Source organism: Ascidiella aspersa, chromosome 8 (genome assembly GCF_963924565.1).
Source record: "Ascidiella aspersa chromosome 8, kaAscAspe10.2, whole genome shotgun sequence".
Taxonomy (NCBI): Eukaryota; Metazoa; Chordata; class Ascidiacea; order Phlebobranchia; family Ascidiidae; genus Ascidiella; species Ascidiella aspersa.
The window spans coordinates 10539920-10553951 of NC_139454.1; the positions used below are offsets into that span (position 1 = coordinate 10539920).

The window sequence follows — 14032 nt, forward strand, 5'->3', positions numbered from 1 at the left end:
ACGATTAATAATTAAAACCCATCCTATAGCAACCTGATAAATGATGCATTTCATTATTTTTGTAATAACTTCTCCACGCTCCCCATTGCTAAATTACTACATTAATGCATGGTTATTGGTTGTGCATCTTCGTTAAGCTTCGTCATTTTGTTACTTCATTATGCAAGTTGATAAATTCGTTACAAGTTACATTTGTTCGTCTTTGACTGACAAAAGTCTGGCTTGTACTTTAAAGTATTTGAGTAAAAGTAAACCATTGGATTGAGATGTGTCTATTATAACAACCAATTGTACAGGGCATTTTTAATAACGTCACAGATTGCCCACAATTCTCTCTAAATAACCTTTAACGGCCATATTTGAGACCTTGCTTGCTTTGACGGTTCTGTAGTGGCGTAAATTGCAAAAATAGGTTTTACGAGAGCTACAATCGGTTTTAAGGATTAGGATGATGGCGAAACATTGAACAAGAGTAGTGTTACAATACAATGTGATCTCTCAGACCAGTGGTCGGCAAACTTTTTTGTCGAGCCCAAAGTATTCTTATCAGAGCTATTGGCTGCCCACTACGTTAAACAGGGGCGGCTCCAGGATATTTTTTTGAGCTGGAGGCATTATAATGACGTCACAAACTTGCGTCTAAAAAACAATTGTTCTTAGAAACACCTGTTGTTCTCGAATGAACTAGTACGCAAGTATGAAGCTAAAATTCAGTTTTACTGCGCGTATCTCAAAAACTGGGTTTATTTGGTTGAAATTGGCAAAACTTTAATCAAAAGAATACTTGGCGCATATGGCACGTAAATGGATTCGAATATTGATCGAAATAACGGCCTTTATATTAGAACTAACAGAAATTTGACTGTAAATTTGTGAGTCGCACGACGTAAGAAACCAGAGAATGGCCCAAAAGATTTAAGTAAAACTGACAAAAGTTCATAAAAATTCTTACATTTGACGTCACTAGCAACGTCATAGTTTAACTAATTTAGGAAACGTGTTGTTTTCGAACAAACCGGTGTAGTATTATGCAACTAAACCAAGTTTATCGCGCGAAACACACAAAAGAATTGCGTCTATTTGGTTTCAGTCAGCGAAACGTTCACCTTATAGACGTAGACTTGTGCATAAAAGATTAACACTATATCATCTAGCAATCACGTGAAAAGTTAAAAATGCATATATTACGTGAAATCGTTGTTGTTTTTTGATAAATGTTTCTCACTTTATAATAGCCGTATTACAATTTGAATAGAAAATTACTGTAACTATAGATATATTATGGTAGAACTTGAGTCTAAGTCCACACAGCGTTAGGCTTTTGACACCACGAAATAGTGAAATATTACACGGTCGATGTCAAAAACACTACCACACCATAATGTAAAACATACAATAAAACGAAGAATATACGCGCAATGCGCGAAAAAATTTTGTTTTCAAATGTTAAAGTTCCCAAAAAGTATAGTTTGACAGGCACTCTCAGGGCCACATTTGGCACGCGGGCCTGAACCACGCCGAGACAATATAAAAGTTTTACCTTTTAAAATACAGGGAAATGAATGTACGCATACAGCTATCACGCGACCCACGAATACATGAGAAAACTAAAATATTAAAAAGTAGATAGCCCAGTAAAAATGCCACTAAAACAACGGCTACGCTGTTTTAAATGCCACGGTTTCTACGGCTACGCTGTTTAGAGTGTCATTCTTTTGTTGCAAATAGGAAACTAGAATTATATAGATGTCAAAATTTGGTTTAAAGGTCGTAGTCTGATGCGAAATAATAATAAGTAGAAATTTTATAATCTTACCATAGATCCACAAAAATATTTATTTTCCTATTGAAAATATTATGACTTTTAAATAAACAGCTTGAATTACTAAAAACTTCAATTTTTAATATTTAGGGGGATTCCCTTTGTGTACCAAACTACATTAAAAGGAACCTCAGGCAAAAAGTAATAAACTCTTTATAGAACACAAAAGCAGGTAATTTCGATTACACATTTAACATGCTGTTTAAAGGCTTCTTAGCATAATTCCAGAAAAAAGCGACGCTTGAATCCAACCTATAGCTTGTAGTTTTCATTGAATGAAAAAATTGCCAACTCGAATGGCAATGTTATTGGAATAAGAATGCTTAATATGTAGCATTTATCAAGCATTATCACTCTGCGTTGCTCAATTTTAAGAAGCCAAAGACATGCATTTTAGCGGTCTGTTCTTTGGAGTCAGTCGTGACAAGGAACGAGTAAGAAACTTAGGCAGTTGTCCGCTTACCTAATTGCGGACCATAGATCTACTAATCGCTAAAATTATTACAAAATATGCCTTAACCTCTATGCAATAAAAACAATCATCTAAATCAGGCTTTTCCAAACATTTCAGTCTGTGACCCCTTTAGATTTATTAAAAAAAAAACAGTTTGGGAAACCCTGCTTAAAGAACAGTTTACAATTAAATATTAAAACTTTTAGTTTCTCTTAAAAGTAGTTTGGGTTTCTGCTGCCTGCATTTAAAAAAGTAACTGAAATTGTGCTTTAAAGTCATTCCCTTGAAATATTGGGCTTCTTAGGTTTTTTTTAGCAAACCCAGCCTACATATGGTCACTCTTATTTATCTGGCTATGCATCTAGGAGGTCTCGTTGAGGTCTGCCTTACTCTTAAGTCTGACATTTATTCTATTTGGATCAACAATTAAACTAAACTTGAAGAAAACCCTTTTTGCAATTGTTCAATAAAGAAAGTCTTCAGAAGTCTTGAAGTACCCCTTTTAATGAAATAACCTTGTAACTGTTACTAATAATACCAAATTTATTTGCAGAACATTAGTTAAATATGTTCTAAATTTTAAAATCATATCTATCAATATATGTTACTGCGTAAAAAAACATATGATGACAGCTACATCACCACCAAGTTTTCCTCAGGGAGTTCTGAAGGATGCTACTGAGACATCAGGTTAGTTTTTAAAGGCAATTGATTCAAATTTATGTTTTGTATATATTTTATTTTTATGTGTCCAGGTGCACCATTATCTTAAGTTAAAATGTTTCCTGTAATGCTTATATTTTTGAACAAAATGATCAAATACCACTCTTTTTTGGCATGTGGTTTTGTCAATTAATATCAACTTTTGTTTCATTAATATACAATATCAAATCCTCTTGTCATTAATGTTAAAATGCTATCAAATTATAAATATGTGTTTCTTTGATTTAAAACAATGATTAGTTTTGACTTTTAGAGTTAATTAATACAATTTTGTACTTAAAAACATGTTTTTTTCATTGCAGATGTTAGCATTCAAATATGCAACAATGAACAAGTTCGAAAGAATTTACTCAAGGCAAAGAAGCCAAAGTAAGCAAATAAAATTAATTTCTGAATTATACAAACTTAAATTGATGTAAACTTAAAGGATAAAACATTTTATAGGAACATTGTTTATTTTTTAATTTTGTTTTTGCTACAGATCGCAATTAAAATCAGAAGCAGTGTATATCCATCCTAAACCTGCCCAACAAATTCAAAAACCATCACAGGAAATTGAGGCAAGTTTTGAATATTTGTTGTCCTGATTGAGTAATGTGCTTCGTAAATCTACTGTACAAACCAGTATGACAAAATGCTTGCAACTTTACGACTATGTTGCTAGAAGAATAAGTCAGAAAACCAAAGAAATTGGTGCAAAAGAAAGATTTTTATAAGTTACAAAAAAAAAAAATTTTTTTTTTTGGTTGTTTCACACAGTCAAACTCTTATATTTTTTTAATCATGAATACGTAGAAACACTTCAGACTACAATTGGCGAAACTGATTTGGTTATGTCATTCTGAATAAAGGTATGAAACATAATTATGTGATATTTTAATGTCCCTTTGTCTATTAATGGTGCAAAAAATATTTTTTTTTGTAAATAGATTCTTGAGACCAGCGCCCCTTTTTCTACTTTTCGCACATGAGACAAAACTAAATAGAAGTGTATAGTTTCTTATTATTACATCATGTTTGTACACGAGTTTGCTAAAAACAGCTAATTTATGGAAAAGTTACATGTGCACCTTCACTCCTTCAGGTTGTACTTTCACATTTTGTATTTGTTTATATCACAAAAAAGCGCTCTTGAATTGTCCTTGTTTATTGCCCAAATATTGCAAGGTTTATACATTTGTTAGGGAAATCCAGAATTTAATTTCAGTGATTATACTTTTCTTATAGTTTATAATATAGATAATCCTTTTACCCTTATTACTTTGTTGCTGTTTCATGTTTTATGTTTCATAATCATTTTTAAAATTAACTTATACTTCAGGTGCCAAAGGATAACAAGATTGAATCAGAGTTGGTCCGGCTCACACACCAGCTTGACCTGCTTAACCAAGCAAAACAGCTGCAGGGGAGAAAGGACATGGAAGAACATGTACATCAGTTGGAATCTCAGCTTTCCAAGCTCACTGAACAGCGCCTGCAGTTCTTAGAACAAATGCAAAAACAACAGACTGAGTGGCATGTAAGTTGAATTTATTTAGATGAAATACAAGCAAAAGTATTCATACTGCTCAATAGGGATGGATGTTTGATACCTTAATCATACACTGATACCTATTATTTTTGTAAATAAGCTTAGCAGCCGATTGTATACCAATTAGTTATTCTGATGTACACTTGGGTTTATATGAGTCCTTATTTCACTTGAGTCCTACATGATGTTTGAAACTGTCCACTGTAAATTCTAACCTTGCAAAAGCATAGGGTTGAATATTATCCATCTGCGTTATGTGAGTGGGTTAGTTGTATGACACCACAGTTCATTGCTGTATATTCACCCTATTGTGGTTATGGGATGGAATACAGGGCTATAAAGTCGTAGTTAGGAGTCTGACTTCACAGTATTTTTTTCAGTCGGAGCAGTGTTTTATTGGTTGTCAAGCAAACTTTGCTTTTTCACATTGTTAATTTTGAACAGTTACCTTGTATTGTTAAATCTATTTAAATATTTTGTTAATATTTCAATTAAAAACAGTCTTGAACAATTGGACTGAAAAAGCATTTTTTCACATTTGTTCCGAAGTTTCAGATAAGGACTTTCTTTGGATAATATTATTCCCACTATTAAAGTGCAAGTAAAAAACATTTACATAGTTATTGTGCGATTAGCAAAATTAGAAAGGTTTGGAAAAATTCTTTACAGTGCTTCTGTTTTTTGTCAAAAATTGATACCTAATATAATTTTGGCAGGCACAGTTTTTGAAGACACTTGACAATGTTCAGTCAAATCAAAGGGAAAATACCTACGAAAGTGGTAAGTTCATATACCACCTTACTTAGTATATATACTGTACTTGAAAAATAAAAACAATAAAAACAAATGTAGACAGTGAATGCAGTTAAAATAATACTAAATACAATTTTTGGGGGATTTTTTGCTTGCATACTTCCGTGAAACAAATGCACTTAGCCGGAACACTGCTGGAGACTAGTGCTCCGCAACATTTTTCACTTGCTGTACACCAGCAGAGCTAACACAATTCTGCTGCACACCTACGAAATATATGACAATCGACAATGGGCAACATAAGCAAATATCCTAGGCAGCCAAGAGAAAAATATGAGATTTATGAATTATGATTAAAGGCGAAAATTTAACGAACTACATGAATTATTTTTATCTTCCACTTTTGCGGTTTTCCTAATTTTTTTAAGCCGTCCAAAAGCTTGACAATTGCCCCCTTGCAAAATCAATCCAGAAAACATTGAGGCCCGCTTGAGGAGCACTGAGCTCTATAGACTAGTGCAACGCAAATCAGCTTAGTGGATAAAATTTGTGTACAAAATTAAGACAAACAGCTATGAAAGTGTTTTTGCAATAAGACGCCAGCTATCTTATTAAGGTACTGAGAAAAAATAAATCGTTAAAACAGGTTCAATAGAATAGCAAAAATTACATACACAAACCTAGCATATTTTAAAATCGGAATTAGAAGAATTGCAAATCATTTCCGAAAAAATATGGAAAATGCTGTTCAATACATTACCAAATATAACAAACACGAAGCGCGAACCAAAACTAACTAAAAGACAATATCATAAAGCTCAGTAAAGTTTTTGTAAAAGAGTTATTCACTTATATTTGCTCGACAAGCAAGTTGTAATAGTGCGACTCAAAATTTTATATCTCCGCTGCGCTCTACATTCCTTGCATTTATCTGTACCTAAAAATAAAATAATTGTTGACTTGGATAATTACCTAGTTAGTTCTGCGATAACGCAATCTTTACAACACCACTAAAGTGCATTTTGTTTGTCTACAAATTTTGACTTAACGTGTGAATTTTGACTTTTGCCAAGTCAAAAATGTACCGTCCTAATGTTATATAATTATCGTATACATTCTTTATTTGTATATATGGAGAAAAATAACGAATTGCTATTCAGTGACTCGTCGATTTCAAGAACCAGGCAATCCACAATTCCGAGAAAGCAGCAGGTGAAATTTTATATTTGTTGACTGACTGCGTTTAATTGATAATTTCGTTTTACAACCCGAACATCACTTACAACTTTAACGTTGACCATAAATTAAATAACCATGACTCCTTTATACCTTTCAAAAAAACTTTAAATCGAGTGCTGATTTAAAATTTCGGTACTTAGAGCCATCTTCATGGTTCTTTTATCTATCAGTCTCTTTATTTAGTTTTATGCTATGAACAAAATAAACAAAAGGATATTCAAACTGTCAAATCGTGCACTTTAAAGCGGAGGAGATGGTTAATACTTGTTTTTGGGGGTTAAAAAACGTTTTAAATAATTTTCCAGGTATAATCGTCATGTGCCCACAGGATCTCTGCCTACACATACACCAAACGAAAAAGGTGATTTTTTCTAATTGCAGCTTGCAGCTTGTTGTACCATTTCGGTGTTTGGTAAAAACGCTTAGCAATAGATAACAAGCATTTTTGCCCAAAAGGTTTACAGTGTTGTTGCGCTGTATATTACCCTCATCGTTAGTCAAGCGGTTAAAACTGGTATATATGTTATGTAATCCGTTCCAGGATGTTATACGACCAACTCATAGCAAATATTTATTCTTCAACCATTTTGTTCTGGTTTGTTTTAGCAATAAACTTTAAATAATTTTTCATTTTTTCTGTTTAATATTTTGGCAATAATATTGTAGCTTCTTTTTAACCTGGTACGACCACTAAATGATTTTGGTGACCTCCTTTCTGTTTCATACTTAAAAACATAAGGCAACGTAGCAAAGAAAGTAGATCGGTTGATGTTGCAAAACGTTGGGATTGCATCTTTCATGCAAAACACTAAGATTGCACCTTCCTAAACAGTTCTTTTTAGATAAAAGTTGGACAACGCACATACAGCGCACATAAAAAAAAAATATATTTTGCACTTGACTACTATAACGTTAATGAAACCATTGCAACCTGTATACAAAACGGTAAAGACAAACAAGAGATCTCGCCGAGTTAGGATAAAATAAAACGATCCGCCTAGATCACATTGCTTTTCGAAAGAATGTATCAGACTTTATTAAAGGTTTATCTGAAAATATTAAAGATTTATCACTTAAAAAACAATCAAATTAAACGCCGCTTTTTTAATTTTCAATTCCCACTAAAACGTGTCTAAAATGCCCATACAGGAACAGGCGGTTTGCTGAAGGAAATTCTGCGCGACAGTCTGGCTGGTTCGCCTGCGCAAATGCCGAAGCCAGCGATCGACCTCAGCCGCTGTCACCAGCTCGATCTCACTCCGGTCAGAGACACGACCTCCGCACAGAAACCGTACGTACTTACTTTATGTAAGCTTTCGAATTTCATCATCCGATCATAGGCGTAGCCAGGGCGGGCCACAGGGGCCATGGATCCCCCAAAATTTTATAATATTTAACTCCTAATAATTTGTTTTGTAGCATTTATGAGCAGTAGCCTACCACAGCAGTCGATTACAGGCATGCCATACCTTCAATTGTCACGTTACAAACGATGTATAGAAAGGGTTCCCAACCTGTGGTACGCGTACCACTATAGTAGTGGTATGTCAATTGTCGACAAGGAGCAGTTAGCACAGTTGCTTTGTAAAGCCGTACAACGCTGTGGGACAGTGGGCGTTATTTATGTCAAATGACTGCTCTTAATAATAGCATCTACTGTTTTATAGCTTAATCTACAAATAGCGTTAAAATGCCAGTTTTAAGCTAAAAATACATAAAAAATATAATTCGAGCAAATTAGTTGTTCTGCAAGAAGTGGTACGCGTGTCAGTACAGAGCGTCCAAGCGGCACGAGATCATAAAAAGGTTGGGAACCCCTGATGTATGACGTTTGCTGTATACAATAATGTAGTTTTACTACTTTTATACGGTTTTTGCTCGTTGAATAGTTTTTTAGTATTGCGTTAACACTCAGCCAGTTGCTGCTCGAAACGATTTGCTAGCATATTTATTTGTGTTTGTTACGACAGTTCATATACAATGGCAAAAGCTAAACAAAAAAGTTATTTTGCTCCCCCCCCCCCCCCAAAAAAAAAAAAAAAACTTCGGCTGGCTACGCCACTGCGTCCGATCCCTTTTAATTATAAGACTCCTGGTTGCACGATAGCGGATGCAGACTGCAAAATGGGCAGTCCAAAATCCAAACAGAGTTTTCTATACTAAATGTAAGTAAAAAGCTTTCGTAACACTAACGATGCCAAGTAGTAAAATCGACGTTAATATGAATTGTTAATACACTGGGTAGATGTGCTAGCTGTGTTCCTAAATGCACATAAGTGGCAACCTGGAGAACCCTCAAGCCTGATGACATGTGAAAAGCTATCATGTCGTAGTACCACTACTGGTCCAATGCCAAAATGGTATCTGTGAAGACCCGATACAAAATAGGCAATGTTGCCAGAGCATGTGAGTTCAGAAATATATATCTTCAAGAAAACATATCTTAATAACAAATTACTGTGGCTTTTGTGTACACACTTTTAACTATTCCGTTACTTGGTGTTGTGATGTTTTTATTTTATCCAACCGTCTATGATGAGATTCATTGTTGTTTTTTTACTTTAACTTCGTGTGAGAAATACTAAAACGTCGTCGGTGTCATTATCTTGCTTCCATTTTTCATTCAACTGTTTTGTGTCTTACTATTGAAGTACTATACTTAAATTTAATATATGTCAACAATGATTTTTAGGAGATTGTTTACCTTACAAAATCGCTCATTTTGAAGCGATAGTTGATTCATCCCGGTTTCAAAAACTAGATATGAATTGCAGGTTAGGATGTTTTACACCGTTTTCTTCACCATTGGAGGTGTTTAGAGATTCTAAATTTGAAGGCCTCAAGCTGAATTTAAAAGCCACCAAGGAAATAAATCCTAGTGTTTTATATGTTGTCATAAAAATTGTAATTATGTTTACATTTTTTTAAGTCTGTTCTGCACCTTAATGGGAGTGCTCGAGTTTCGTTTAAAAGCGGGCCCAAAGCATTTTTTTGCAGAAATAAACAACTTGTAAAAAAAAAATACACCAGTTTAAATACAAAGCGCGATCTTGATTTTTGAAAATACACAATAAAAATTGTTTTTAAAATAACACAATAAAAAACGCATAAAATTGGCCGATTTCTTTTTTTCATCGTAAAATCGGTTTTAAAATTCAAAAGATATACCATTTAAAGGATACTTTAAAGATAACTGCATAATTATATGACTTTGTGTTGCTCCGCGTGCTCATAAAACGCAATCCCTAACAAAGGCGTCAAAAGCAGAAAACGAAAAAAGCTCTACTCTTCACTGTTAAAATGAAGGTTTGCGAAATCTTTCAAGGAACTAAAACAGGTCGCAGACTGAAAAGTTTAGAATGCCCAAATTACCTGTATTGATATTTCGAGAGCCGTTTAAGGCAATGCGTAGTGAATGCTTACGTTTTTAAACCAACCCAGACTTGTGCAAAATGCCTATTTATTTAGGCGTCCGCAAGCCTTGGAGATTGAGGAAAAGCCAAAACAAGCCACACGGGTCAAAGGTTTGCGTAAGGCCACGCCGACGTGCAGCAAGCTGTGTAGAACACGGCGCACTGTCAAAACAAGCCCAGCGAAAAAAGGCGTTTCCGAGAAACGCGCCAACAAGCCATCTTCATAGCCCCGGGCGCGAGGTGGCGCCAAATGCACGAAAAGAATCCGCGCAGCCGGGGAGGCGTTTTCTCCCGGCGCCGAGTCGCCTCGACCGCGATGACTAGGCTTTTCTCTTGTGCATCGGCCCGTAGAAGATGCGTCACAGCAGAGCGTTTTTCTCGCGTCGCGTTTCGCCGGTTGTGGGATTGGGCGGCTCTTGTGCAACCCGGCGCGCTTTTGTTTTCAACTTCCTAGTTTTGTTAGGGCTGGCAGCTTTTCGGAACCGTATGCGCTTTGGGCTGTGGGTTGTTTGTTTTCATTCACCATCGCAACAAGTATGTTTCGGGAGGTCAGCTTCACCAGGCAACATATCAATAGATAGAATCTAAATCTATTTCTATCTGTCCAACAAATTTAAACACACCACATTATGATCCATCGAAAATATTGATTTAAACGCTGAAGCAACTCGGCCAGTTCACAAATACAAAAAAACTGCTTTGCGATTTACGTTAAAACCACATCAAATCAGTGGTGGTTTAGTTGCACATTGCATTATTTAGGTTGACGTTTTTCACAGAAAAAGCGCGGTTTGTTGCTCATTTTGTAAATGTAACATCACGCCGGCTCGATCAATATATTCGATGTAAAACATGATAAAGATTCCCAAACTATAAAAATTTGCAGATGCCGGAGAGCAGCATGTCGTGGTTGGTCTACCTACGTCATGACCCCGTTTGCTCTGCTCCACCGCTACTTAGAATAGGCGTGTATGTTTGCCGAACACGCGCTCTGCGCAAAATTCCATTTCCTGTCGACCTCCGACTTTTTGACCCGGCCCCGCAACGATTGCCGTATAGTCAACGTCCATTTATCGACCGGGATGCTAAGGTCTTTACACATTGGCCCCCAAAATAGGGTTTGTAGAGATGCTGCTTAAAACGAGTGAAAAACAGAACGCTGCCGACGATTTTTGCTTTTGCGAAATGTAAAGTTTTCTACTTCATCGATATATGGAATTGCGTACAATGACAATCACCCAGGGTACGGGTTTATACCATAGGGTTGGGAAGTGTCCTATATTATAAGAACATAATTTTTAGACTAACGGGTCTAAAACCTCAGAACCGAGTTCGATTCCCGATGGAGGCAACGCACGTGCTGACAGGGTAGGCATCTAAAAAAGCGTAGGAATCCAGCTACAATTAACTTATTCATAATTAGTTTGCATACATTACCACGAAGACTTGGGTTGATTATGTATTTAAACAGCATCTCTCAGGAACTTTGTGAAACGTTTATTGTATTATATTGTAGTGCGCTTGGCATCGTTTCTGTTTCAACACGGGTTTTTTCAAACAGTTGACTTTTCGTTGATATCTTGTTTAATGGTCTCGTGGGCTACCTAATTTACGTTTCACCACAGAGATATGGGAATTTATGTGGGGAAATGGCACAAAATCCCCTTTGAGGCTATTTTTGCCTGTAAAATCCCCAAACTTGCGCGTACACGTACGTTGTACGATCAAGCTAAATGCAGGCTGCAATACGTAAAAAAAGTTAGCAAACGGAACAGCAATTTATCTGGTAGGTTATACCTATGTTGTTTATTTTAGGCAAACCGTTGCGTATTTCGTTTGCTTGCATTTCAAATACTTGCCGTGACGCTTTTTGGCCGTATTTGACAGGTTTCCCGAATTGAATAGATCAACTGTTGACTGACTCAAATCCTGAACAAAAATGTGCGTCGAGTCGCTTCCCGAGAGACCATCCTTTCTAGTTGTTTGCCGTTATCCTCTCCGCTACCATGCTCGTCAATGCCACGATTGCCACGCGCATCAAACGCAAAATATTGTATGCAAATTAGAAGGGATGGGCCCGAAGACGACCTTGTGTGAACGCCATGGGACAAATATTACAGCCCAACAGCGCGCTGCTGTAGTGATTTTTCGCCAAAAAAAATGGGGCCGAATAATGTGCCAAAAAATTAAACAAAACATATTTTCCTCTTAGACACAAGTCTTTGTTGTTTTGGTTCCATTTCCATTTTTTTTTACAAATGGGGTTGAAAAACATCAAACGTCTACGAATTAAGTTTTATCATAGCCAGTATGAACCACTGTATAATAGATATGTTTTCTTTGTTAGGTTTTTCTTATTTTAATGGATAGTGGGATCGAATAGCTTTGTATATTCGTTTGGCGATGGCGAACCAAACATGTTGAAAAACTGCCAACAAATTGTATAACTTCAGAGAAAAGGGGAAATTGCATAAACACTATTTCCATGTTGCGATTGAGCTGGAATTTCGGAGAAATTTCGGCTCTTTAGGATTGCACCCGCCCAAGTCCATAGTCATGCCATTTGAATAAAGTTGCCTAACACTAAAGGGTTCGCGTTGCTTCTAAGTTGAGCAAATTTTCGCGCCGACACGCCTGACTCAAGTTTGCATTTCATTTCAATGTCCTCGTCTCTGTTTCAACGATTGCCGCAAGGTTTTAACTTGATCGTTGGAAGTTCCAAGGGCATAGTGAAGCTACGTTTTTTCTCCCCCGAAAAACTTCCGAGCGCTTCGTCGCGTCACACCTCAATTCTGTTACAGGTGCGCAAAGTTCACTATCCCCGTAAATGCACAATTAGTATAGCGTTCCGATGCCTTTGCGAGATTAAAGTCTCGAAAATTCGGTGTCCTTTTAATTTGGGAAACTGTGCGTCCTCCTTATGCAAATTTCTACTCGGAAATGGATTTTCCTGGTTCTTCGAGTTTTCACATCGCTCCCCGCGTGATTTCATAAGTCGTGCTCGGTGCGACGTCCAATCATAACACACGAGGCGTATAGAGCCTCGAGCGCCAAGAGTCATGCACAGCCCGAAAGTTTGGCGTCGTCATATGTCACAAATAGAATTTCCTTCGGCGGGCCTCGAATTGACCAGTAAGAAATAGATTAAGAGTATTTGGCTTTAGTATGTGTCTGCTTTACAGCATAGCATAACTAGGTTAGGTTAATTGATTAATAATTGCAGCCCTAGGCGTGTGATCTGGCATTTTTATTTATATTTATTGCAACTTGACTGTGTGTTTAAATCAGTGGTTTCCAAACTTTTTTGGCTCGCGGCACACTAAAAATATTTTAAATATTTCGCGACAAACTTTAAACAAAATAAAATGGAGTCATTTTACTATAAATGTATCAATATGATTAATTTGTAATGGGTGGTGCGTATTCAAGTCTAAAATGCTTGCGTGTAATACTTTATTTTCCAAAAATTCAAAAAGTTTCGTTGCACATCTAGCATTCTCTCAAGGGACATGGTGGGAATCACTGGTTTGAATGAATGGAATGTCATATTCTTCTAAAAGTGCGCAGCAATTTTACAAATATCTATCCTGTTGATTTTGTTTGTTTTGTAACTTAGTTACCAAATGCCACAAAAATTAGAAATAGGTTCCATACTTACCGTTGCACAGTCGTGTCACTCCATTGGTCAGAGCTAGGTGACTTTTGTAAGCAAAAGTGGCTTGGCGTCATCGCATCGATTCGAGTTCCTTGCTTGTTTTCCAACGCAAACAAAGGCGCCCTTGCCCACCGTCGAGCAGCCTAGCGCGACCGAGAGTAATTCACAAAACCGTGCTGGCGCTTAAGCTTGCGTCAGAGCTCCTTAAATTCATTCAAAGCGAACGGCATCGAACCTAATCCTGTTTTCACTCTTGTGAGAAAAAGCATCGTGTTTTCGACGCACTGTACAAATATTTTGCGAAAGTCACTTCGAGTGCATCGCACCAATGACCGTTGCGGGCGCGATTCATCAGCGATTCATCTATGACGTCACCCTTTGAGCGAATTGACGTCAAACTTTGTCTGCGAAGTGCACAACTGCCAATTTTGGCGGGCTATAT

The 14032-nt window shown here is 36.6% G+C and overlaps 1 protein-coding gene across 1 annotated transcript in view; it reads left to right on the forward strand.

Moving 5' to 3' along the window:
- Positions 1–2833: 2833 nt before the first annotated feature.
- The window catches only part of LOC146136050 (uncharacterized), a 47829-nt gene continuing 36630 nt past the window's right edge, over positions 2834–14032 (forward strand). Inside the window, exons 1-8 of the mRNA XM_083396140.1 lie at positions 2834–2966; positions 3302–3368; positions 3481–3559; positions 4321–4518; positions 5247–5310; positions 6444–6495; positions 6828–6883; positions 7672–7813. Coding sequence (XP_083252266.1) covers positions 2900–2966; positions 3302–3368; positions 3481–3559; positions 4321–4518; positions 5247–5310; positions 6444–6495; positions 6828–6883; positions 7672–7813 — 725 coding nt within the window. The 5' untranslated portion in view covers positions 2834–2899. The remainder of the gene's footprint in view (positions 2967–3301; positions 3369–3480; positions 3560–4320; positions 4519–5246; positions 5311–6443; positions 6496–6827; positions 6884–7671; positions 7814–14032) is intronic.